The sequence below is a fragment of the Aristolochia californica genome, unplaced genomic scaffold, assembly GCF_029961685.1.
Source record: "Aristolochia californica isolate CCGP_79_NKW_82.1479 unplaced genomic scaffold, dmAriCali1.0.hap1 SCAF_12, whole genome shotgun sequence".
Classification (NCBI taxonomy): Eukaryota; Viridiplantae; Streptophyta; class Magnoliopsida; order Piperales; family Aristolochiaceae; genus Aristolochia; species Aristolochia californica.
Window position 1 is genome coordinate 4,620,532 of NW_027181793.1, and position 27,873 is coordinate 4,648,404.

The 27,873-nt window shown below is 37.1% G+C and overlaps 1 protein-coding gene across 1 annotated transcript; it reads right to left on the bottom strand.

The window, feature by feature from the left end:
- Window positions 1–7,560: 7,560 nt before the first annotated feature.
- Window positions 7,561–9,492, bottom strand: LOC137946567 (uncharacterized). The gene is made up of 10 exons (XM_068792907.1): window positions 9,481–9,492; window positions 9,233–9,298; window positions 8,909–9,094; window positions 8,790–8,866; window positions 8,621–8,728; window positions 8,443–8,576; window positions 8,262–8,353; window positions 8,005–8,085; window positions 7,815–7,877; window positions 7,561–7,704 (listed from the first exon to the last, which is right to left on the bottom strand). The coding sequence occupies exons 1-10, from the start codon at window positions 9,490–9,492 to the stop codon at window positions 7,561–7,563; spliced, it is 963 nt and encodes a 320-aa protein (XP_068649008.1).
- Between the last annotated feature and the right edge of the window lie 18,381 nt (window positions 9,493–27,873).

The following is a 27,873-nucleotide window of genomic DNA, read 5'->3' on the forward strand; positions in this document are numbered from 1 at the left end:
TTATCTAGATTGAGTTATTTAATTATGCTAGGACTTATCTTTAATTGTTAGAGTTTGGGTGTAATTGGGACAAAGTTAGGATTATTGTAATTGGACTCTACTACCTTCCTCTATTATAAATAGAGGTTCATGTACTCTGATTATAATAAGTAAATGAATTCAATGAATTATTTCTCTTTTACATAAATTCAACACAACCTTTCCTAAAAAAAAGGCATAAACATGGCCTTATAGTGTTTTAAAGTCATTTGTTTTAGCAAACAATTGCTGAAACACAAAATTTTCAGCTTCAAATTTTTTTTCAGGAAAAAATGAGACACTAATGGTCTCTGGAGACGTACTTTTAAAAATGAGACACTAATGGTCTATGGAGACGTACTTTTACTAGAAATACATTTCCAAGTATTCCTATAAAATGCATTATCATGGCCTTAAAGTTGTGGGAAGTCATTTGTTTCAACAAAAACTGTTGTACCCTGAAATTTTCCAGGTTTGAATTTTTAGTTTCAAAACTGTTTTCAAGAAACATGAGACACTAATGGTCCTTGGAGACGTATTTTTACTAGAAATATTTTCCCAACCTTTCCTAAAAAGTGCATAAACAAGGCCTTATAGTTGTCTGAAGTCATTTGTTTTAACAAAAATTGTCGAACCAAAAAATTTTCCAGGTTAGAATTTTTAGCTTCAAAATTGTTTTCTGGAAAGTTGAGGCCTTAAATGTCCCTGGAGACATATTTTTACAAGAAATAATTTTCCACACATTCCTAAAAAAATGTGTTATCAAGGCCTTAAAGTAGTATGAAGTCATATGTTTCAACAAAAATTGTCATGCCCCACAATTTTCCTGCAATCAATTTTAATCTTCAAATTTTTTTTCAGGAAACTTGAAACTCTAAAGGTCACTGGAGATGTATTTTTACTAGAAATAATTTTCCAAACATTCCTAAAAAAAGCATTATCATGGCCTTAAAGTTATATGAACTCATTTGTTTGAGCAAAAATTGTCGTACTACAAAATTTTCCTTGTTTGAATGTTATTCTTCAAAACTGTTTTCAGGAAACATGAAACACTAATGGTCCTTGGAGAGGTATTTGTACTAGAAGTATTTTCCAAAAATTTCCTAAAAATTGCATAAACATGGCCTTATAGTTGTATAAAGTCATTTGTTTTAGCAAAAAAAGTCGAACCAACAAAACTTCTCAGTTTGAATTTTAAGCTTCAAATTTGTTGTTAGGAAAATTCAGACACTAAATGTCCCTGGAGACGTGTTTTTACAAGAAATACTTTTCCAGACATTCCAAAAAAATATGTTATCATGGCCTTAAAGTAGTATGAAGTTATTTGTATCAGCAAAAATTGTTGTACCTCAAAATTTTCCTGGTATGAATTTTCGTCTTCAAAACTATTTTTAGAAAACTTGAAAAACTAATGGTCACTAGAGAAGTATTCTTACTTGAATCTTTCCTTAAAAAATGCATCAATATGGCCTTATAAGTGTATAAAGTCATTTGCTTAAGAAAAAAATTGTCGAACCACAAAAATTTCCAGGTTTTAATTTTTAGCTTCAAAACTGTTTTCAGAAAACATGAGACACTAATGGTCCCTGGAGACGTATTTTTACTAGAATTACTTTTCCAAGTGTTCCTGTAAAAATGCAATATCATGGCCTTAATGTTGTATAAATCCATTTTTTTAGCAAAAATTGTCCTACCACAAAATTTTCCTGGTATGATTTTTCAACTTCAAAACTGTTTTCAGGAAACATGAGACACTAATGGTCCCTGGAGATGAATTTTTATTAGAAATACTTTTAAAAATGTTCTTAAAAAATGCATTATCATGGTCTTAAAGTTTTATAAAGTCATTTGTTTCAACAAAAATTGTTGTATGACAATATTTTCCTAGGAAGAATTTTAGCTTCAAAATAATTTTAAGGAAACATAAAACACTAATGGACCCTGGAGAAGTATTTTTACAAGAAATAATTTCCCAACCTTTCCTAAAAAATGCATCAATTTGACCTTATTGTTGTATAAACTCATAAGTTTCTGGAAAAAATTCCGAACCACAAAATTTTCCCAACTTTTCCTTAAAAATGCATATACATGGCCTTATAGTGTTATAAAGTCAGTTGTTTCAGCAAAAATTGCCGAAACACAAAATTTTCACCTTCTAAACTTTTTTTCGAAAAACGTGAGACACTAATGGTCCCTGGAGACGTATTTTTACTAGAAATACTTCTCCAAATATTCCTAAAAAATGTATTATCATGGCCTTAAAGTGATGGGCAGTCATTTGTTTCTATAAAAAATGTCTTACCTCAAAATTTTTCAAGTTTGAATTTTCAGCTTCAAAATTGTTTTCAAGAAACATGAGAAACTAATGGTCCATGGAGACGTAGTTTTTACTAGAAATATTTTTCAAACCTTTTTTAAAATATGCATAAACATGATATTATAGTTGTCTAAAGTCATTTGTTTCACCAAAAATTGTTGAACCAAAAAATTTTACAGGTTTGAATTTTCAGTTTAAATATTTTTTTCTAGAAAATTGAGACACTGAATATCCCTGGAGACATATTTTTACAAGAAATACTTTTCCACACATTCCTAAACAATGTCTTATCATGGCCTTAAAAGTAGAATGAAGTCATTTGTTTCAACAAAAAATTTCATACCTCAAAATTTTCTTGGTAACAATTTTTGTTTTCAATTTTTTGTTTTCAGGAAACTTGAAACACTAATGGTCACTAGAGATGTATTTTTACTAGAAATACTTTTCCAAACGTTCCTTAAAAATTCATTATCATGTCCTTAAAGTTATGTGAACTCATTTGTTTGAGCAAAAATTGTTGTACCTCAAAATTTTCCTTGTTTGAATTTTATGCTTCAAAACTGGTTTCAGGAAACATTAAAGACTAATGGTCCCTAGAGAGGTATAGTACTAGAAATATTTTTCCAACCTTTCCCTAAAAATTCATAAACATGAACTTATAGTTGTATAAAGTCATTTATTTAAGCCAAACTGGCCGAACAAAAAAAATTTCTAGGTTTGAATTTTCAGCTTCAAAATTGTTTTATGTAAAATTGAGACACTAAATGTCCATGGGGACGTATTTTTAAAGGAAATAATTTCCACACATTCTAAAAAATTGTGTTATCATGGCCTTAAAGTAGTATGAAGTCATTTTTTTCAGCAAAAATTGTCGTACCACAAAATTTTCCTGGTACGAATTTTATCTTCAAAACTGTTTTCAGGAAACTTGAAACACTATTGGTCACAGGAGACCTTTTTTTTGTACTAGAAATACTTTTCCAAACGTTCCTAAAAATGGATTTTCATGGCCTTAAATTTATATGAACTCATTTTTTTTAACAAAAAATGTTATACCACAAAATTTTCCTTTGAATTTTCTGCTTCAAAACTATTTTTCAGGAAACATGAAACACTAATGGTCGTTGGAGAAGATTTTTTACTAGAAATAATTTCCAAATATTTCCTTAAAAGATGCATAAATATGGCCTTATAAGTATATGAAGTCATTTGTTTCAAGAAAAATTGTCGAACCACAAAATTTTCTAGGTTTGAATTTTTAGCTTCAAAACTATTTTCAGGAAACAAGAGACACTAATGGTCCCTAGAGATGTATTTTTACTAGAATTACTTTTCCAAATGTTCCTATAAAAATGCATTATCATGGCATTAATCTTGTATAAAGTCATTTGCTTAAGCAAGAATTGTCCTACCACAAAATTTTCCTAGTATGATTTTTCAAATTCAAAACTGTTTTCAGGAAACATGAGACACTAATGATCCCTAGAGATGTATTTTTACTAGAAATAATTTTGATAATATTCTTAAAAAATGCATTATCATGGTCTTAAAGGTGTATAAAGTCATTTGTTTCAACAAAAAAATGTCGTAAGACAATATTTCCCTGGTATGAATTTTAGCTTCTAAATTGTTTTATGGAAACATGAAACACTAATGGTCCATGGAGAAGTGTTTTTACTAGAAATAATTTCCAAAACTTTCCTAAAAAATGCATCAATTTGGCCATATAGTTGTATAAAGTCATTTGTTCCAGGAAAAATTACTGAACCACAAAATTTTCCTTGTTTGAATTTTAAGCTTCAAAACTGTTTTAAGAAAACATGAGACACTAATGGTCCATGGCGACTCATTTTACCTAGAAATACTTTTCCAAACGTTCCTAAAAAAATGCATTATCATGGCCTTAATGTTGTATAAAGTCATATGTTTTAGCAAAAAATGTCCTACCACAAAATTTTCCTGGTTTGAATTTTTTGCTTCAAAATTGTTTTCAGGAAACATGAGACACTAATGGTCCCTGGTGATGTATTATTATTAGAAATATATTTCCAAACGTTCCTAAAAAATGCATCATCATGCCTTAAAGTTGGATAAAGTCATAGTTTTCACAAAAAATTGTCCAACCACAAAATTTTCCTGGTTTTAACTTTCACCTTCAAATTTGTTTTCAAGAAACATGAGACACTAATGTTCCCTAGATTTTTATTTTTACTAAAAATAGTTTTCCAAATGTTCCTAAAAAATGCATTATCACGGCCTCAAATTTGTATAAAGTCATTTGTTTCAACAAAAATTGACCTACCACATAAGTTTCTTGATTTCAATTTTTAGCTTAAAAATTGCTTTCAGGAAACCTGAGACACTAATGGTCCCTGGAGATGTATTTTTACAAGAAATAATTTACAAAATATAACTAAAAAAGTCGTTATCATGGTCTTAAAGTTGTCTAAAGTCATTGTTTCAACAAAAAATGCCATTCCTCAAAATTTTCCTTGTTTGAATTTTAGCTTCAAAACTGTTATCATTAAAAATGAGATATTAATGGTCCCAAGAGATTTATTTTTACAAGAAATATTTTTCCAAATATTCCTAAAGAATGCATTATTATTAAATTTCAATGAAGATATTTGTAAAAATTGTCGTACCTCAAAATTTTACTAGTATGAATTTTTGGCTTCAAAACTATTTTCAGAAAATATGAGACACTAATGGCTCGTGGATTTGTATTTTTAAAAGATATAATTTTCCAAAAATTCCTCAAAAAATGCATTATCATGGGCATAAAGTTGAATAAAGTCATTTGTTTCAACAAAAATTGTCATATCCCAAAATTTTCCTGGAATCAATTTTCGTCTACAATTTTTTTTTTCATGAAACTTGAAACTCTAAAGGCCACTCAAGAAGTATTTTTACTATAAATACTTTTCCAAATGTTCCTAAAAGATGCTTTATCATGGCCTTAAAGTTATATGAACTCATTAGTTTGAGCAAAAATTGTAGTACCACAAAATTTTCCTTATTTGAATTTTCTGCTTCAAAACTATTTTCAGGATACATGAGACACTAATGGTCCCCGGAGATGTATTTTCACTAGAAATAATTTTTCAAATGTTCTTAAAAAATGCATTATCATGGTCTTAACAGTGTATAAAGTCATTTGTTTCAACAAAAATTGTCGTACGACAATATTGTTACCATACTTTGGAATTTATATTAGTTAGGATTTATTATTAACATTTGTTGTATAGATACTTACATGTATATAGGTTAATTAGAAAAAGATTAGTTGGGCTGGGTTGTATAGTATTTAGCCCATGGGCTATCTTGTACTTGACCTACCCCTAGGTTTAAATAGAAAAGAATGAGAGGGAAGCAACACTCCCATTTTTCTTGCCTCTCTTGTGTCTCGTTATTCACGGGAAACTCAGAGCTTGGAGCTCTTGTTCTTGGCTTTTCCATCAGCCTCCTTTGGTGGTTTTTCTGTCCACGGAAACTCAGAGCATGGAGCTCTTGTACTTGGCTGTTCTGTCAGCCTTCTTTGGTAGTGTTTCTGTCCACGGAAACTCAGAGCTAAGAGCTCTTGTTCTTGGCTGTTCCATCAGCCTTCTTTGGTGGCCATTGCTGCTCTGTCCAGCAACTCCGTTGGCTGTTCTCAGCAGCCTCTATGCAGCTAGAAAACTTTGTCATGGTATAAGAGTTTGGAGCTCAAGGTTCTGTTCGTGGAGCTATTCTTGAAATTTTTTTTTGGGCATGGTGGTTTAGTTGTTCTGTGCTAAACGTGAGCTTGGAGCTCAGGGTTCTATTCATGGAGCTGTTCTCAATTATTTTTGGGTGTGGTTCGGCTGTTCTATGTTGAACATATTCTGGTTTAGCTGCTTTATTGCTCTACTATTCAGAAGGTTGGTGATCTTGGGTCTGGTAACTTTTAGTGGTGGTTGTTCTGGGTGTGGCTAGTGGTAGTTATGGAATTTTCAGCAAGGGTTTCAGCATGTTTGTTGCCTTCATAAAACATCTTTGTGGGGCTTGAATTTCAACAACTCTTGCTCTCGGCTTGCTGTCTTTCATCTTGTCAATGGACAAGTTAGATTTTTCTCCTATTCGGTTCTTTAGTAAAAACTACAGTGCATGGGAATTTCTGTTCTGTTTATTTCTCATGGGGAAAGAATTATGGGGTCATATAGATGGGTGTGATCCAACACCACGCGAGGCCAAAGCTTTGTCAAAATATTAAACCATGGATGCTTGTGTCATGACCTGGATACTCGGCTCTGTTGAGCCTCACCTAGTTATTAATTTGAGGCCCTATCAAACTGCAGCGGATATGTGGAATTACCTCCACAAGGTTTATCATAAAAAAAAGCACGGCTCGGAGTTTTCAATTGGAATATGAAATGGCTAATTTCACACAAGGAAGCCTTTCCATTGGAGAATACTTTTCGGGTTTTTAAAACCTTTGGGCTGACTATGTCTTGATAATCTCTTCTAATAAAAGATAATCCAAGATGCATATATTCTCATAATTTCATAAAATGAAAACATGCATAAGGACATCTATAAACCACCTCTTAATACCAAAAACCAGTAGCATAAATTTAATAATATGAGAAATAAATACTTATCTCATGAGCTTCAATCTTGCTTCATAAGGAGCCTTCTATGAGCAGCTTTTAATCATATCTTCATAGAGCATAATGGGGATCCTAAATTGGTAGCTCTGATACCATGTTGAATTTAAGACTCCATGAATAATACCTCGAGCAACAGGAGAGAGAAAGAAAAAATAGAAAAAGAGAAAAGCACTCGGGTAGAGAGAAAAGAGAAGGAAAATAAGAGAGATTATAAAGAGAGAACTTCACACAAGAGAGGAGAAAAAAAGAAGTAACTTACTTGAATAATTCTGAGTTACAATCACCTCTATTTATAGTTGAGGAGGTGATAGAGTCCATGTACAACTAACCTTAGGACTCCTAATTACATTCGAACTAAAGATAAGCCTATTATGATAAGATTACATTATCTATTTAAGAATCTAATTTAACTCAACTACAAACACCTTCTTTAAGGACGTGAATCAAGCTAGAGAGCTAGCTCTTGGTCTTATCTTGTGGATCCCACTTGATCTTCCAACTCATGTAGATAGAGATACCAGCTCGTGGTATCTTTGTGGGTCCAACTTGATCTTCAAATCTTCTATTTAATTCCAGCACATGTTCCTTATCTCTTAACTAGAGCCACTTTGTATGAGAACTCCTGTTGACACCTCTTGAGCTCATGGTGTGTCCCACTAGCTTGTGGGGCCATGGTGGGTCCCACATTATAACACTCCCCTTCAAGTTGGGGGTGAGAAAACATCGTAGAAGCCCAGGTTGCTGCAAATGTTGGACAAATTTTTATGAGTGACTGGTTTGGTCAAAATGTCTGCAACCTAGTTTTGTGAAGATACATACTGAAGAGATAAGATGCCAGTAGTGAATTTTACTTGTATTTCTATATGCTTTGTTCTCTCATGGAAGAATGGATTTGATGTAATGTGAATTGTAACCTGATTATCGCAATATAGATTCATAGGAGATTATTTGTAAAATCCCAGTTCAGTTAGGAGAGATCTGATCTATAGGAGTTCATTGACCGTGTGTACCATGGCTCTATACTTTGCTTCTGTACTAGACCTTGCAACTACATTCTATTTCTTTCTCCTCTATGTAACGAAGTTTCCTCCAACCATCGTACAATATCCTGAAGTAAATTTTCTATCATCCAGGGATCCGGCCCAGTCTGCATATGAGAATCCTTCGATGTTGAAGTGTCTATGATTTTAATAGAGGAGCCCTCTTCCTGGTGCTCCTTTTAGATATCGTAATATATGTTCTAGTGCTTGCCAATGACTGAGGTGCGGTTTGTGCATATATTAACTTACCACACTGACTGCATATGAAATATCTGGCCTCGTTACGCAGAAATAAATAAGTTTTCCCACCAATCTTTGATATTTTCCAACATCCACTTCTTCTCCAATACCTGCACATAATTTTTTATTCGAGTCCATAGGAATTTCTGCTGGTCTACATCCCAACATTCTGGTCTCCTCTAGTAGGTCAAGGACATACTTCCTTTGAGATAATATAATTCCATGTCTGGATTGTAGTACTTCAATACCCAAAAATATTTGAGCAGTCCGAGATCCATTGTCTTGAGTTCAGTACATATCCTTTCTTTTGTCTTTTGGATGCCGTCGGGATCACTGTCAGTTATAATAATGTCATCAAACTATACGACTAGAATTACCTTGCTCTTCGGTGTGCCTTTAATAAAGACAAAGTGATCTCCAGAGCATCTGTGAAATTCGGCCGGTATGAGTGCTTGGCTAAAATTTTCAAACCTTGCATGAGGTGACTATTTGAAACCATAAATATATTTTTTTAGTCGACACACAGACTACCCCTCAACCACATACCCAGGTGGTTGCTGTGTATAAATTTCCTCCGTTATATCCCCATTTAGAAAAGAATTTATGACATCAAGTTGATAGACCTGCTAGGAAGAGTTAGCTACCAGAGATAATAACAAACATACAGAGTTTAATTTAGCCACTAGAGAGAAATTTTCTGCATAATCAATACCATAACATTGTGTATAGCCTTTAGCAACAACGCGAGCTTTCAACCGAGCCACGGACCCATCCGGATTGTGTTTCATCATAAATACCCATTTGCAATCGATGGGTTTCTTATCTAAAGGAAGTGGGACTACAGCCCATGTCTAATTTTAATAAAGGGCATGCATTTCTTCATCTATAACGGAAGAGGGTAACCGGTTTATAAGGAAACATGCGGTAAGAACTGCATGCGGCCAATAAAAGTATGGAACTTGCGTGGCATATAGTAAATCGCGAGGTACCTCATGAATATGACGGTTCTTCCATTCGGCTACACCATTTTGTCGAGGGTTGTAGGCACATGATGTCTGATGAATAATGCCATGTTTTTGACAAAACAAGTCAAGATCTTTGGATGTGTATTCTTTGGCATTATCCTACCGTAGGACTTTAATTTTTTGCCCAAACTAAGTGAGTACCATTGCATGAAAAGATTTAAATATCAATGGTATTTTAGAACACTCTTTAAACAAAAATAACCTAGTGGTACGAGTGAAGTCATCAATGAATATAATAAAGTATTTTACTTGAGAAATGTTGGAGACACTCAGGGGTCCCCAGACATCAGTATGAATTAACGAAAAAGGAGAGACACTTTTAATTTCTAGACGAGATTAGTATGTAGACCTTTGATGTTTACTCATTTGACATTCTTCATAATGACGGTTCGACTGTGCTTTAGGAAAAATATGATGAAGAGATTGGGCGGACGGATGTCCAACCTGGTTATGCCATATCAGTGTTGCACATGGATGCAGTATTTATTTGTGGCACATCCAGGTGGTAGAGCCCCCCTTGTTCACGGCCTCCACCAATCACCTGCTTCGTTGTAAGATCCTGAAACACACATGAAGTTGGTGAGAAAGTGATAGAGCAATTAAAATGTTTGGTCAGCTGACTAACCGATAAAATATTCAAAGGGAAAGTAGGAACAAAAAGGATATCAGTGAGCGGAAGTGATGGTGTAACAGAAGTGGATACTTTCCCTTGAACTTTAGTTTGAGAACCATCAGCAATGGTAAAAAATTTATGTGAAAGACATGGAGAAACTGAGTATAGTAGATGTCTGTGACCTGTAAGATGCTTGGGGGCTCCTACGTCACCTACCATGGATGAAGAGGAGGCAAAAAACATACATGAAGCGGTGGTGGCAGCGGTTGATGAAGAAGTACTTGGGGAGGACCCCTTGATGGTCTTCATTTTTTGGAATAGTTCATAGTCTTCATCAGTAAAAGTATGTTTTGCAGTTGTTGTGGTAGACTGCTCTACTTTTGTATCACTCACTAAGGCTTGGGTAGCCTTATTCTCATTAGATTTATAGCATCTTTCATGAGAGTGGCTCAATCTGCCACATATAGAGTGTTCTTTCATATGAAATCATGTGTCTCTAGTGCAGCCATATCCCTTACAATGGGTGCATTCCTTCCCATCTGTTCGATCAAAACCAGTCCTTCCACCTCTTCCTCTTCCTCCTCTATAAAATCTACCTCAGCTTCGGCCTTGGTTAGATGGTGTCCCCTTATGTCCAGACTACATAGAGGAGGATATTTTAGTCATAGAGGGAGAAGCGTCTGAATACGAAAAAGTATATCATATACATCATCAAAAGTGGGAACCGCGGAAGAGCTGGTGAGTTTTAGCAACTTCAAGATGCAGTTTGATGTTAGCAAGGCATATGGCAGTTATCAAGGCCTCTTTTTGTTTATCTTGGACAGAGATATCTGTAGAGGTTGGTTGGGCAAACTTCCATTCTTGAAGAAAGCCACAAAAGTGGGCCAAATATTCATGTATATTGTCTCCTTGTTTGGTGGTAAGCATCCGTTGTAAAATATCATATAGCCTTTGTAAGTTGTCAGAGGTTGAATACAACTTGGTGCATGTCTCCCGAATTTGTTTAGCCGTCTCTAAATGAATGACATTATTGGAGACATATTCTTCCATACTGTTGATAAGCCAACTAATAACCAATGTATCCTCCTTTAACCATTTGGTATAGAATATATCATCTTCATCAATATGTGGTCCACGGTTGGTGAGATGACCAACTAGGTCCTTCGTGATAAGAAACCGATGAATCGATGTGGACCAGTTCGTAAAATTTTATACCCCTCGTAAGGGTATAGTGGTGATTCTGAGTATGTCACTCTTGTGACTCATATCATCTTCAGCCATAGTAGGTAAATCAAGTAAAATTGTTCTCCAATCAAGTAATCAAAATATGACCAAGTGGAAGACATATTCTTCCATACTGTTGATAAGCCAACTAATAACCAATGTATCCTCCTTTAACCATTTGGTATAGAATATATCATCTTCATCAATATGTGGTCCACGATTGGTGAGATGACCAACTAGGTCCTATGTGATAAGAAATCGACGAACCGATGTGGACCAGTTCATAAAATTTTATGCCCCCCGTAAGGGTATAGTGATCATTCTGAGTATGTCACTTTTGTGACTCATATCATCTTCAGCCATAGTAGGAAAATAAAGTAAAACTAGTTCTCCAATCAAGTATTCAAAATATGACCAAGTGGAAGGCTTTAACCAACTTGGTTAATGGAGATGCTTAGCATAAAAGCTAAGTAAATAATTTTAATTGATAATTACTCAAGGCTCAATATTATCCTTCTTTATCTGGGAATCATTTTGCCACAAATTTACAAAAAAAAATCCAATATGCACTGGTCTCGATCACAGTATTGTCCAAACCGACAAAAACTACCTTGATAATCTCTTCTTATTAAAGATAATCCAAGATGCATATGTTGTCATAATTTCATAAGATGAAAGCATACCTTAGGACATCTATAAACCACTTCTTAATACCAAAAACCAGTAGCATAAATTTAATAATATGAGAAATAAATATTTATCCCACGAGCTTCAATCTTGCTTGATAAGGAGTCTTCTATGAGCAACTTTTAATCATATCTTCATAGAGCATAATGGGGATCCTAAATTGGTAGCTCTGATACCATGTTGAATTTGGGACCCCATGAATAATACCTCGAGGAAGAGGAGATAGACAGAAAAAATAGAAAAAGAGAAAAGCTACCAGGTAGAGAGAGAAGAGAAGGAAAATAAGAGAGATTATATAGAGAGAACTTCACACAAGAGAGGAGAAAAAAAGAAGTAACTTGCTTGAATAATTCCGAGTTAAAATCACCTCTATTTATAGTTGAGGAGGTGATAGAGTCCATGTAAAACTAACCTTAGGACTCCTAATTACATTCTAACTAGAACTCTCTTAGATAAGCCTATTATGATAAGATTACATTATCTATTTAAGAGACTAAATTAACTCAACTACAAACACCTTCTTTAAGGACGTGAATCAAGCTAGAGAGCCAGATCTTGGTCTTATCTTGTGTCCCACATGATCTTCCAGCTCATGTAGATAAAGATACCAGCTCGTGGTATCTTTGTGGGTCTGACTTGATCTTCAAATCTTCTATTTAATTTCAGAACATGTTCCTTATCTCTTAACCAGAGCCACTTTGTATGAGGACTCTTGTTGACACATCTCGAGCTCATGGTGGGTCCCACATTGTAACAGGGCCATGTTGATTCCTTTGCTATTGTGGCCTATGCAGCACAAGGGAAAGATAAGGGTCAGGACATGAGTTTTGTCCAGAGCTTTCACTGTAATGATTTTGGTCATTTTGCTTGGGAATGCCCAAATAAGTCCTGTAACAACTAGAAACCGGGTCATTTCATCATTTCTTTTCCTACTGGCCCTAAAAGGAAGAAGGGTACTGCTTATCATGCCTCCATGTTTTACTTCTAGTTTTGCTACATTGCCTGCTGCAGTCCCAGTTACTCCGACTCCTATTCCTGTAGCCTCCACAAACCCGAACACACTCACCCCTGAAATGGTACAACAGATGATCATCTCTTCTTTTTCTACTTTGGGGCTCTCAGGTAAGCATAAAGTCTTTGCTCAGCCATGTAATTTTGACTCCGGAGCTTCTAACCATATGACTAAAAATGTTGTGTCTCTTTCCAATGTCCGACTGTATGATGGAAATCTAAAAATCAACATTGCTGATGGCAGCTCTCTACGTATCAGTGATGTTGGTGATCTTTCTCCTACCTTAGCTGATGTTTTTGTTTCTCCTGACTTGTCCACAAATCTTCTTTCTATTGGTCAATTGGTTGATCAAAATTGTAATGTTCAGTTCTCTCGCTCTGGTTGTGTTGTGCAGGATCAATCATCAGGGAAGGTGATCGTGAAGGGGCCTAAAGTGGGATGACTATTTCCACTTGAAGTCTTTCTCTCTACCATTATTCTTCATGCTCCTTTACTTTCCTTTTCATGTAATGTTGTTGGTTCTGGCACTAAGATGTCACATAAACGTCTAGGCCACCTAAACTCTGATGTTCTTCGTACAATGTTTTTCTGGTTTATTAGGAAGTACAACATGTTTTTCTCTTGATTTTTATTTTGATTGTTCTTCATGCAAACTTGGCAAAAGTAAGGTTCTACCTTTTTCTCATCATGCATATCATGCCTCACATTATTTTAATATTATTCATAGTGATGTTTGGGGAATTGCTCATATTGTCTGTCATGCGCATAATAAGTACTTTGTTACCTTTATAGATGACTTCAGTCATTTTACTTGGGTCTACTTCCTATGGGCTAAGTCTAAAGTTTTCGTATTATTTAAGCGCTTACTTGCGCTTCTTGAGATTCAAGTCTCAGCCCACATTAAGGTATTATGCTCTGATTCTGGAGGCGAGTACATGTCTAATAAGTTTCAGGACTTTCTTCAGAGCAAAGCTATCATCTCTCAGCAATCTGGTCCCTCGACACCGCAACAAAATGGAGTTACTGAGCAGAATAATCGTCATCTTCTTGATATGGTATGAAATATTTTATTTGAATCATTTATTCGTCCCCATTTTTTGGTGTGAAGCGCCTTCTACTTTGGTTCAATTAATCAACCACCTGCCAGTCAAAAGTGTTGCTGGAGAGTGCAGAAAAGATCAATAAAGATGCCTGACGGAACAACCAAAAATGAGACTCTTAAAAATAGGATAATGTCCTCCTCTTTCCTTTCTCTTTTCTATTTAAAAATAAGATTAGGTTTAGATTACACAAGACAGCCCATGGGCTTAATTACAATCTAACCCATATAACTTATATACATGTAAATATCTAAACAACTAACATTAATACAAATTCCAAAATATGGTAACATCCCCCCTCAAATTGATGCGAGTAAGTCAACCAGCAACAATTTGTCAACCAGAAAATTATGGCGGTGTTGAGTCATGGCTTTGGTGAAGATATCAGCCACTTGGAGATCCAAAGAGATGTGAGGAAGAGATATAACTCGACGCTCCAAGGTGTCAATAGAATGACAATCAACCTGAATGTGCTTGGTGCATTCATGGAAAATAGGATTGGTAGCAATCTGAATAGCACTAGTGTTATCATCATGAAGGAGTGTCGAGGTGGTCTATGGAAACTCAAGTTCTGCAAGGAGACTGCGAAGCCATATAATTTCAAACACGCAGTGGACATGGCTTGATACTCTACCTTAATAGATGACTTGGACACTGTTGAATTAAGGATCCCTTTTCCATAATTTCGAGCAAGAGAAAGAAGAAAGAAAAAAGAAGAAAGGGAAGAAGAGCTCTCGGATAGAGAGAAGAAAAAATAAAAGAGAAAAGAGAGGTGACGCCAAGCAAAGAGAAAAAGAGAGAGAGAGTAACTTGAGAATGAGATGTGCAACTTGATGTATTCTGAATTACAACACTCTATTTATAGTAGAGGAAGAGGTAGAGTCCTATACAAGTAGCCTTTCAATCCTAATTACATTCCAACTCTAACTCTCTAAGATAAGTTTATTCAAACCAATCTACTAGAAGACTAATATGAGTTGAACTAGAACTCTTTCTTCATTCACGTGAATATAAGGGAGGAGACTAGCTCGTGGCTTTATCCTTGTGGGTCCCTCATGATCTTCCAGCTCATCTTAATAAGGTTGACAGCTCGTAAGATATTTGTGGGTGTCACTTGATCTTCAAGTCTTCTAACTCATTTCAGCTTATGTTTCTTAATTCCTTAACTCATGCATGCTTGGGTGAAGACTCTTCTTGGTGTCCCATGTCCTCAATGTGGGTCCCACCAGCTTGATCACCATGGTGGGTCCCACATTGTAACACTCCCCCTCAAGCTAGGGGTGAGAAGACATATAAAATTCCCAGCTTGCTGCATATGGTAGACATAATCTTGTGAGTGACCGGCTTGGTGAGAATATCTGCAACTTGACATTGTGATGATATATGCTTCAGAGATAAGAAACCAGCTTGGAACTTTTCTTGTATAAAATGGCAATCTACTTCAATATGCTTTGTTCTTTCATGGAATACTGGATTTGATGTAATGTGTATTGTTGCTTGATTGTCACAATATAGATCTATTGAAGCTTCTTTGTAGAATCCCAATTCAGTGAGAAGAGATCTTATCCATATGAGTTCAATTACAGTGTGTGCCATGGCTCTGTATTCTGCTTCTGCACTAGACCGTGGTACTACATTTTGCTTCTTGCTTTTCCATGTAACCAAATTCCCTCCAACCATCGTATAAAATCTCGAAAAAGATTTTCTGTCATCTGGGGATCCTGTCCTGTCTGCATCTGAGAATCCTTCGATGTTGACGTGACCATGGTTTTTATAGAGAAGCCCCCTTCTGGAGCTCCTTTCAGATATCGTAGTATTCTTTCAAGTGTTTGCCAATGACTAATTTGTGGCTTGTGCATGTGTTGACTTACCACACTTACTGCATATGAAATATCTGGCCTTGTTAGACACAGGTAAATAAGTCATCCCACTAGTCTTTGATATTTCCCAATATCTACATCTTCTCCAGTGCCTCCACATAATTTTGTATTTGAGTCCATAGGAGTGTCTACTGGTTTGCATCCCATCATTTTTGTCTCCTCTAGTACATCAAGGGCATACTTCCTTTGGGATAGCACAATCCCATATCTAAATTGTAAAACTTAAATACCCAAAAAATATTTGAGTAGTCCAAGATCCTTCAACTTGAATTTTTCACATATTTTCTCCTTTGTTTTCTGGATGCCCTCGAAACCACTCCCAGTTAAAATAATATCATCAAAAAATACAGCCAGAATAACCTTACCTCTCGGTGTATTTTCAATAAATACTGAGTGATCTCAAGAGTATCTGTGAAAGCCAGCCTGTATAACGGCTTGACTAAATTTCTCAAACCATGCCCGAGGGGACTGCTTTAGACCATATAAAGATTTTTTTAGGTGGCATACTGACTCCCCCTCAACCACATACCCAAGTGGTTGTTGCATGTAAATTTCTTCTTTAATATCACCATTAAGAAATGTATTTTTCACATCAAGTTGATATATCGGCCATGATGAATTGGCCGCCAGAGATATTAATACACATACCAAGTTCATTTTTGCCACTGGAGAGAAAATTTCTTCATAATCAATTCCATAGCACTGAGTATAACCTTTGGCAACCAATCAAGCCTTTGGTCGTGCCATTGACCCATCCGGATTATGTTTGATAGTATAAACCTACTTGCAACCAACGGGTCTTTTACCTGTGGGAAGAGGAACCAGTGACCATGTATGATTGTCATTAAGGGCCTTCATTTCTTCATCCATTGCTGCCTTCCACCCTGGATGTTGTAGAGCCTCCTCATAGGACTGTGGAATAGATATGGAGGAAATAGAAGAAAGAAACTGACAACATAAAGGTGAGAGGCAATGATGAGACGACACTAAATTTGAAATGGGATGAGAAGTAGAAGGTCTAGTTCATGATCTAGGTTCTTTCGTTATAGCAATTGGACGAGTATCATATTGAGGGCTAAATATAACTGGTGATGAAGGACTTACCTCTATTGGATCTGTTAACTCGGCAGGCGTGGTGTCAGCCACTTGATATGGTGGTTGAGTAATCTCTGTATAACGAGGCACAACCGGTCGAGGGTAACCTGGTACTGAGGACAGACCAGGAGGAGCACTATCAGAAAAAAATGAGGAGTCTTCAAAAAATGTTACATCCCTAGACAATAATAAACGTTGAAAAGTAGGACTATAACAAACATAACCCTTTTGAGTGCGAGATTATCCCAAAAATATACATTTGGTAGATTTAGGATCAAGTGTCCTATGTCTAGGCAATGAATTATGAACAAAACAATGACATTCGTAGACTTTCAAAGGTAGTGAAAACGGATCATCATTTGGTAATAATCTAGAGTAAGGAGATTTATTACCAAGAACGGTAGATGGTAGACGATTTATAAGAAAGCAAGCCGTAAGGACTGCATGAGGCCAATAAAAGCATGGAACTTTCATGCCATATAATAACCCTCGAGCTACCTCAAGAATATGATGATTTTTTAGTTCGGCTACACTGTTTTGTTGAGGAGTGTAGGTGCATGATGTCTAATGGATAATGCCATTTTCTAAAAAAAAAGAGTCAAGGTCTTTGGAAACATATTCTTTGGTATTATCAGACCAGAGAATTTTTATTTTATGACCAAATTGTGTGACTACCATAGTATTAAATGACTTAAAAATGAATGGTATATCAAAACGCTCCATAAATATAAACAAACAAGTTGTGCGAGTGAAATCATCAATAAATGTAATAAAATATTTTTCTTGAGAAATGTTGGAGACACTCAAGGGCTCCCAAACTTCATTATGAATTAAAGAAAATGGAGTAACACTTTTGACTTCTGAACAAGGAGAGTATGTACTCCTTTGATGTTTACTCAATTGACAAACCTCACAATGAAATTCTGACCTTACTTGAAGAGAAGGAAACATATAATGAAGCGACTGTGTAGATGGATGTCCCAACCGATTCTGCCATAAACATGTCTAATTTTCTGTGGTAGAAACCATATTTATTTTTGGCACGTCCAAGTAGAAAAGCCCCCCGTGTTCATGACCTCTACTAATCACCTGCTTCGTTATAAGATCCTGAAAGAAACTTGAAGTGGGTGAAAAGGTAGCAGAGCAATTAAAATATTTTTTCAGCTGACTAACAGATAATAGATTCAAAGGGAAAGTAGGAACAAAAAGAATATTAGTGAGCGGAAGTGATGGGTATGATAGAAGTGGAACCTTTCCCTTGGACTTTGGATTGAGAACCGTCACCTATGGTAACAAATTTGTGTGAAAGACTCGGAGATAGAGAATGTAATAACTTTTTGTTACCTGTAAGATGCTCGGAGGCTCCTGAGTCAATTATCTAGGATGAAGATGAGGCAGATAGCATACCTGAAGCAATAGTGGCAGTAGTAGTTACGGAGGAACTAGGAGAAGAACCCAACATTGTCTTCATTTTCTAAAATAGTTCATTCTCTTCATCAGTAAATTTTTTTTGTGTTGCTTTTCTTCTTTTGTACACTTATAAAGGCTTGATTAGCCTTGTCAATTCTGACTGTCCATTGGCTTTATAGCATATTTCTTTATCATGGCCATATTGTCCATAATAAGTGCATGCCTTGTAATAGCAATGATCTATAGTGTGGCCAAATGTTTTACAACGAGTACATTCTTTTCCCTCTGCTCTGCCAACACCAATCCTTCCACCTCTTCCTCTACCTCCTCTATAACCTTTACCTTTGCCTCGACCGCAGTCAGATGATGATCCTCTATGATCGGAATACATTGTGGATGATACTTCAGTAGTGGAGGAAGAAATGTCTAGATTACGAAGTAGTGTTGCACATACATCATCAAACTTGAGGATAGCAGAAGCACTCAAAAGTTGACTTTTGGCAATCTCAAGATGGGTTTTAACATTTGCAAGATAAATAGCAGTAATTAAGGCTTCCTTCTATTTGTCTTGGATAGAAATATTTGTGGTTGAAGGCTGAGCTAATTTCCACTCTTGAAGAAAACCTCTAAAGCGGGCCAAGTACTCATGGATATTTTCTCCTTGTTTAGTATTCAACATTCTTTGGAGAATATCATATGGTTTATGTAGAGTATCCGGGCAAGAGTATAGTTTAGCACATGTCTCCCAAATTTGTTTAGTAGTGTCAAGATGAATAACATTGTTGGAGACATGTTCTTTCATGCTATTGGTTAGCCAACTAATAACCAAAGTATAATTTTTCAACCATTTGTTATAAAAAAAAATATCATCTTCATCAATAGGTGGTCCTCGGGTGGTGAGGTGACCAAGTAGGTCTTTTGTTATAAGGAACCTCCTAACCGATGTGGACCAAGTCATAAAATTTGATACCCCACATAAGGGTATGGTGGTGATTCTCAGTATATCACCTTTGATATTCATATTCTCTTCAGCCATGATAGGCCCTTCTTCAAAAAATTCTAATAATAACACCAAGTAGTACTCTTTAAACAACTCGATGTATGGGGAATTTTAGCATAGATGCTAAATTATTATTCTGATTTTTTTTCTAATACCACTCATAAGAGACTCAATAAAAATCTTCTATATCAGGGAACTCTTATCTCATGGAAAAAAATTCCAACAATCTAATCATGGACTGGTCTCGGTAAATAGAATTTCCAAACCAACAAAACTGTTTTAATAGCTCCTTCTAGATAGAGAGACGTGCATATCCATAATATAATAAGATGAAAGAATTCACATACTCATCCTTAAATCATTTTCTAAATTCAGAAACCAGTAACATGAAAATAAAAAAAATTGAACATTTATTCCTCGGCTTGTGTTCTTCCTTCAAAAAATAGCCTTCTTCGAGTGGTGTTGAGCATCACTTCTTTAGAGCATTCCTTTGACGAGGGATCCTAAATATAATGCTCTGATACCATGTTGAATTTAGGATGCCTTTTCCATAATTCCGAGCAAGAGATAGAAGAAAGAAAAAGAAAAAAAAGGGAAGAAGAGCTCCCGGGTAAAGAGAAGAAAAAATAAAAGAGAAAAGAGATGTGATGCCAAGCAAAGAGAGAGAGAGAGAGAGAGAGAGAGAGAGAGAGTAACTCGAGAATGAGATGTGTAACTTGATGTATTCCGAATTACAACAGCTCTATTTATAGTAGATGAAGACGTAGAGTCCTTATACAAGTAGCCTTTCTATCCTAATTACATTCCAACTCTAACTCTCTAAGATAAGTGTTATGGACTCGATTACCGAACGAGTCATCCACAAGCGACGCGGGTGAGTTGGTGACTCAGAGGATCATCCAAGTAACTTAGGATTCGTATGTTTACTTTAATTCAGTATGTGGTAGCATGTAACCCAGCAATGACAATATTTTTAAAACACTAAATCGGGTCCTTGGCATGATTAGCCTTTAAGAGGGCTGACGGAAGGGAAGAAGGCAAGTCGAATATTACCCAAATCAGGATCAGCGTTCTCCTCTAATGAACCTAGGATCGGCGTTCTCCTTGACGAACCCAAGGTTCAGGTCACCCTTCGATGAGCCTGACTTCTTCTCTCCACGAATTGCTTCATTCTATCCATTCTCGGCAATATAGGTCACCAAGCAAGACTGTTCGCTCTGGTTCAGCCCCTGCTCTCCTTGACGATCCTTCACTTTGTCGAGTGACGAGGTCTATGGTCAAGAACCATAACACTTTGGTATCAGAGTAGGTAAGTATCGGGGAGTCTTCAAGCCAGGAGGAATTGTTGGCAAGGTTCATGGAAATGGTTAACGCCATACAGGAAGAGACTGAGGGCCGATTAGCAGCACTGTTGGATAGTCGAGTCTCTCAAGAAGTATCTCAACAAGTAGAGGTGGTCATGAATCTGGTATATGAGATGATTTGAGGAAGGACACCAACACCGAGAGAGGGGGAAAAGGCACCTTTGAATGGACAAGGTACACATCAGGCTGGATGCACAGAGCACACTAGATATGGGGGAAGTTTCAGTCCAGGCAGTGGGGTAATCCCAAGGTACACTAAACTAGACTTTCATGTCTTTAATAAGTCAGAGGACCCTTTAATTTTGTTGTAACGTTGTGAAAAAAAATTTGAATCAAAGAACGGCTGAAATAGACAAAGTTGGGTTGGCCGCCTTCCACATGCTTGATGAAGCGCAACTGTGGGGCCATCAACTCGAATTGGAACATCCTGGTCTAGATTGGGAGGAATTTATGTAATTTTGCACCATTCCTTTTGGTCCACCCTCTCAAAGCAACCCTTTGGGCGATTTAGTACTCTCAAGACAAACTGGAAGTGTGGCACAGTACCAAAAACAATTTCAAGAAAAATTAGCACGAGCTAGCAAGATGGTACGAGTTGACCAGCATGACAGTTTGTTCATGACAGGCTTAATTGAGGCACTACGATTAGAGGTGGAACTCCTTGCACCTTTGGACTTGGTCAGAGCCATGAATTTAGCAAGAGCATTGGAGGCCAAACAAAAAATTCAAACACGAAGACCAATGTGGCAAGGGGGAAAAAACACCTCGGGCGTGTCCTCCACAGCACCACCATGGAGAAGTAGTGCTGCTTCCCCTAATCTTCCAACCCCTAAAAATCCTTCAACCACTCCAGCGTTCATCCAAAAATTAAAAAGAGCTGAAATGGAAGAACATAGAGCAAAGGGGTTATGTTACAATTGTGATGAGCAGTACACATTCGGGCATCAATGTAAGAAACTCTTCTGGTTAGAAATTGAAGATGAGGAACCTGTAGAACCAGAAATAGAACAACTAGACGCTGAAGAGCCTGCTAATTCATTACACACAATCACAAGACTCCAAACCACCGAAACAATGCAAGTCTGTGCCTTAGTCAGTGATCATCCACCCTTAAGTCTTGTGGACTTAGGAAGCACTCATAATTTTTTGAGCTTCACAGCAGCCCAGTATTTACAACTTCCAATTCAATCTCGGCCAGTCGCTTCAGTCTTGGTTGCCAATGGGGAAAAGGTTCCGAGTTATGGAGTCAGCAAGGCAGTCAAGTTTACTATTGCTGGTCACAAATTTTTGACGGAATTTTTTATCATTCCACTAGCAAGATTTGATATGGTTTGGGCATCAAGTGGCTCCAGACGTTGGGCCCAATCATGTGGGATTTCGCAGCCTTGACCATGAGCTTTGAATTTTAAAATGAAAGGATTACATTACAAGGGCGTCAAACTGAGTTTACAACCCATTTACATGGACTGCAACAGCAGCACCCCACAGAGAGCACTTTAGATATCCTATTGGATGAGTTTTCAGACCTCGTTTAGGAACATATCACTACAACCAGTGAGACACTATGACCAGCGAATTCATTTGAAGGCTGGCTCCGAAGTGGTGGTTGTGAGACCATATAGATACCCCCACCTTCAAAAGGATGAAATTGAACGGCAATGCACACTGATGTTAGAACAAGGCCTCATTAGACTGAGTACGTGCCCTTTCTCCTCTCCAGTTCTATTGGTGAAGAAACATGACAATACTTGGAGATTCTGCATGGACTACCGGGAATTAAATGCTATGACCATTAAGGACAAGTTCCCTATACCAGTTGTGGATGAGTTATTAGATGAACTGCATGGGGCAAAATTATTCACAAAGTTGGAATTATGCTCGGGGTATCAACAAGTCAGAATGTTCCCTCCTAATATAGAGAAGACCACTTTCCGTACTCACTATGGTCACTTTGAGTTCATCGTCATGCCCTTCGGTCTCTCCAATGCCCCTTCAACATTTCAGGCCTTAATGAATGAGGTATTTCATGCCTATCTCAAAAAATTTGTTTTATTTTTCTTTGATGATATTTTGATCTTCAGCAAGTCCTGGACTCAACATTTAACAGACCTGCATCTGGTATTCCAACTTATTCAGACTCATCATCTATACTTAAAATGTTCAGAGTGCTCATTTGGTCGAAGTCAGGTGGCCTATCTAGGTAACGTTATTACAGCAATTGGGGTCACAGTGGACCCGGGTAAAATTGAAGCTATCATTCATTAGCCACCACCAAGAAACATTTCAGCATTAAGGGAATTTTTGGGCTTAGTTGGTTACTATAGATAGTTCATCCACAATTATGCGCCACTAGCAGCTCCTTTATCCAACCTGCTTCGCCTAAAGGTCTTCCACTAGAATGACGCCACTGAACAATCATTCCAGTCTCTCAAGCAAACCTTGGCCTCTGCGCCGATACTCCAGTTACCTAATTTTGTAGCTGTATTTGTGAAAGACTGTGATGCGTTTGGAGGCGGTATTGGGGCGATGCTCCAACAATCTCAGAACCCAATAGCCTATTTCAGCCGTCAACTAGCACTCCACCATCATAAGTTACTGGCCTATGAAAGAGAACTCATTGGCTTAGCGAAGGCCGTCCGCCATTGGAGACCTTACTTGTGGGGCAGATTTTTTATCATCCACACTAACCACTACAGTTTGAAGTTTTTGTTGGACCAACGCATATCAACTTCTCCCCAATAGCACTGGATTAGCAAATTAATGGGGTTCAATTTTACAGTGGAACACAAGCCCGGTCCGTTGAACAAATTTGTTGCTGCCCTCTCAAGTCGTTCAGAAGAACAACTACAACTTGCTGCTATAGAATTTAGGGTCTCATGAAAGGAACTTTAGATTAAAGAGGAAGAAGAAGAAGAAGAGAGAAGGAGAAGAGAAGAAGAAGGACGTGGAAGGAGAGAGTTTGGATTAAGGGAGAAGAGGTTTGCATCAAAGTGAAAATGAGGGCTGGACGAATTTGTGGAAAGAGAGGAGAGTGCTTCAATGCTCTACCTCTTACCCAATGCCTTTATTTATAGTCTTTACAATGCCCTTAGGGCTACAACTTCATGAAATAAAAGACATAAAAAGAAAACATATTTACACCTCTATGCCATATTTAAGTGAAGTATCATATTTCACACATGTGCAACTCCTTTGACGTGTGACTTTCTTGCCTTGAGCTTGTGGGCTTGAGCCTATCTTCCAACACTCCCCCTCAAGCTGGAGGAGAAAAGACATCATAAATACCCAACTTGCTACAAATAAAAGATAGGATTTTAGATGTAACGGGTTTTGTGAGAATATCAACTACTTGCTCTTGAGAGGACACATGTTTGAGAAAGATTATTCCTGCTTGAAAATTCTCCTGTATAAAATGAGAATCCACCTCAATATGTTTAGTTCTTTCATGAAAAAACTGGATTTGAAGTAATATGAATGGCTGCTTGATTATCACAATGTAGACCCATGGACCTTTTTTATAAAAACCTAATTTGGTAAGAAGGGTCCTAACCCATAAAAGTTCACTAACTGTATGGGCCATAGCTCTGTATTCTGCTTCGGCGCTAGATCTTGCAACCACATTTTGCTTCTTACTTTTCCATGTAACCAAGTTTCCTCCAACTAGAGTACAATATCCTGATATAGATTTTCTATCATCAGGTGATCCAGCCCAATCTGCTTCTGAGAAGCCTTCTATGTTGAAGTGACCATGTTTTTTATACATCAATCCTCATCCTGGAGCTCCTTTTAGGTAACATAATATTCTCTCTAAAGCCTTCTAGTGGGTAATTAGTGGTTTGTACATGAATTGACTCACTATACTTACAACATATGATATGTTTGGCCTAGTTACCGTAAGATAAATCAGTTTTCCCACGAGTCTTTGATATTTGCCAATATCAATATCTTCTTCATTTATGGCACATAATTTTACATTTGTATTCATAGGTGTGTCGACTGGTCTACAACCTTTCATTCATGTTTCTTCAAAGAGATCCAAGACATATTTCTTTTGAGACAATATTATCCCCCATGTTTGGATTGAAGAACTTCTATACCCAAAAAATATTTAAGCATACCAAGATCTTTAGTCTTGAATTCCTGACATATCATTTGTTTCACCTCTTGTATGCAAAGAGCATCATCATTGGTTAAGATAATATCAACCACATATACGGCCAATAATATTTTCCCTTTGACAGTATCTTTATAATATACGGAATGATCAACCGAGCACCGATGAAAACCAAACCGTAGAAGTGCTTGACTAAATTTATCAAACCAAGACCGAGGGGACTGCTTAAGCCCATATAGAGATGTCGGCATACTGACTCCCCCTCAACTACATAACCAGGTGGTTGAACCATATAAATTTCTTCACTTATATCACCATTTAAAAAAGCATTTTTAACGTCAAATTGATAGACGAGCCATGATGAGTTAGCAACAATTGATAAGATGATGTATACCGAATTCAATTTTGCAACAGGAGAAAAGGTCTCCTCATAATCTAACCCATAGCACTGCGTATAGCCCTTAGCAACGAGTCGAGCTTTAAAATGAGCAACCGATCCATCCAGATTATGTTTTTTTCCAAAAAAAACCATCTACAACCAACCGGTCTTTTACCTTTTGGGAGTGATGTTAAGGACCAGGTTTGATTTTCATATAAGGCGTGCATTTCTTCATCCAGAGCCGCCTTCCATCCTAGATGACTCAGAGCCTCCTGATACGACTGTGGAATGTAAGTAGAAGAAAGAGATGCAAGGAACTGAAAACACTCGGAAGACAAGCGATGGTGAGACATAAAATTTGAGAAAGGATGTGAAGTAGTACAAGAACGATGTTCCTTTCTTAAAGCAATAGGCCGAGTACCAAATTCAGGCCCATACATAGGAGGAGGACTTACCTCTGGTGGATCCGACAACACCATAGGTGAAGGTACGGCCAGTGCATCAGGGGTTGGGTTAACTTCAAGATTGAAAGGCACAAGCAGACAAGGAGTGATAGAAGGACAAGTCCATCCTGAAGGAGCATCATGGAAGGAGTAGAAGGAGGTGTCCTCAAAGAAAGTCACATCCCTAGAGATAAGCATCCTCTAAAGGGTAGGATTGTAAAAGACATAACCTTTCTGGGTGCGAGAGTGCCCCAAAAAAATGCACCTCATAGACCGAAGATCAAGTTTATTTTTATGTGGGGATGTAACATGAACAAAACACGTACATCCAAACACTTTCAAAGGAAGAGAAAAGGATCTTTACCATTAAATAACATAGAGTAAGGAGTTTTATGATGAAGAACTGATGAAGGTAACCTATTAATAAGAAAGCATGTTGTAAGTATAGCATGAGGCCAATAGAAATACGGTACCTTCATGGATTCCTTTCATCAACACCATTTTGTTGAGTACTATAGGCACATGATGTTTGATGAATAAACCCACTACTCTCACAAAATGATTTGAATTCATTAGACATGTACTCCTTAGCATTATTAGATCTAAGGATTTGAATTTTCTTCCCAAATTGTGTCAAGACCATAGCATGAAAATTTTTAAACAAAGGAAGAATTTATGAACGCACTTTAAATAAATATAACCAAGTCACTGGGGTAAAATCATCAACAAAAATGACAAAATATTTAACTTGGAAAATATTTGAGACACATAAAGGTCCCCATACATCAAAATGTATTAGCTCAAAAGGAGTAGTACTTGTAGTTGTAAGACGAGGAGAAAGTTCTTTTAAGGATGGAAGCAAAGAACGAAATGAAGGGGTAGATGGATGACCAAGTTGGTTGTGTGAAAGTTGGGCCTCAGATGTAGTGGATGATAAAGCAGCTAATGGTGGAAGAGTGAAGTAGTAGAAACCCCCCTTTTCATGGCTGCCACCAATCACCTGCTTTGTAGTGAGATCCTGAAATACACAAGAAGACGGTGAGAAGGTGATAGAGCAATTTAATTGTTTGGTTAATTGACTAACCGAGAGAAAATTTAAAGGAAATTGAGGGACAAACAAAACATCTTGAAGGGGAATAGATGAGGTAAGAGAAGAGGAACCTTTGCCAAGGACCTTGGTTTGGGTACCATTAGCAATAGTAACGAATTTCTGAGGATATCAAGGAGATAAGGACTGCAAAAGTGTTTGTTACCTGATAGATGTTTGGAGGTCCTGGAGTCAATGATCCAAAAGGAAGAGGAAGAAGAGAAAGAAAGCATACCTGAGGCAATAGTAGTAGCAGCAGTAGACGATGACAAAATAGAGGATTCTATGAAGGACTTCATTTTCGAAAATGCAACATAGTCTTCAGCAGGAAGAGTCACATTTCCAGAGGATGATTCAGCCTTATCTTCATGTTTCTCAATGCTAATAGAGACTGGGTAAGATGTGGCCCAATCAGGCTTGCCATGAAGTTTCCAACATCTTGCCATAAGGTGGTTTCGACCACCACAGTAAGTGCAAAGTTGAGGCTCAGTACGAGAATTATTCGGACCCGTTCGACCACCTCTATTTTCAGCCCCTCTCATAGTTCAACTCCCTCTCATATTTCTGCCCTGTCCTCGGTATGATGAAGATGTACCCCAATTGCCGGAGAACATCGCCGATGGGGCATCAATAGGAGAAGGAGGGGATGGATCAGGTATCCAAAGTAATGTAGCACTAATGTCATCAAAGGATGGAAGAGCGGAAGAACTTAGAAGCTGAGTTTTTGCAATCTCAAGGTAAGGTTTAATATTCGATCAGCAAATGGCTGCTGCCAAAGCTTCTCGTTGTCATTCTTGAATGGAAATATCAGTGGAGTATGGCTGAGTTATTTTCCATTCTTTGAGAAGGCCTCGAAACCAGGCCAAAAATTCGTGAATATTATCTCCATGTTTCATATGCAGCATATTTTGTAAGACATCATATACTTTTTGTAATGAAGTAGTACTTGAGTAAAGCTTAGCACAAGTGTCCCATATGTCCTTGGCGGTTTCCAAGTGGACTACATTGTTGGCCACATGCTCTTCTATGCTATTGACGAGCCAACTTATCACCATGTTATCATTTTTAACCCACTTTGTGTAGGTCTCATCTTCTTCATCAATCGGAGTAGGAAATTTAATACCGTGGCTTAAGAGGTCACGAGTAATAAGAACTCTCCAAACCGATTGTGACTAGCTCATGTAATTGGAGGGACCT

What these genes read in the sequence shown, in the direction of transcription:
- LOC137946567 (XM_068792907.1), bottom strand. An exon ending in AGAACCGTCATATTCATGAG is followed by an intron (nt 9,095 to 9,232) that starts GTACCTCGCGAT and finishes TATTAAAATTAG; the next exon opens with ACATGGGCTGTAGTCCCACT. An exon ending in ATTATATTATCTCAAAGGAA is followed by an intron (nt 8,354 to 8,442) that starts GTATGTCCTTGA and finishes AATTATGTGCAG; the next exon opens with GTATTGGAGAAGAAGTGGAT.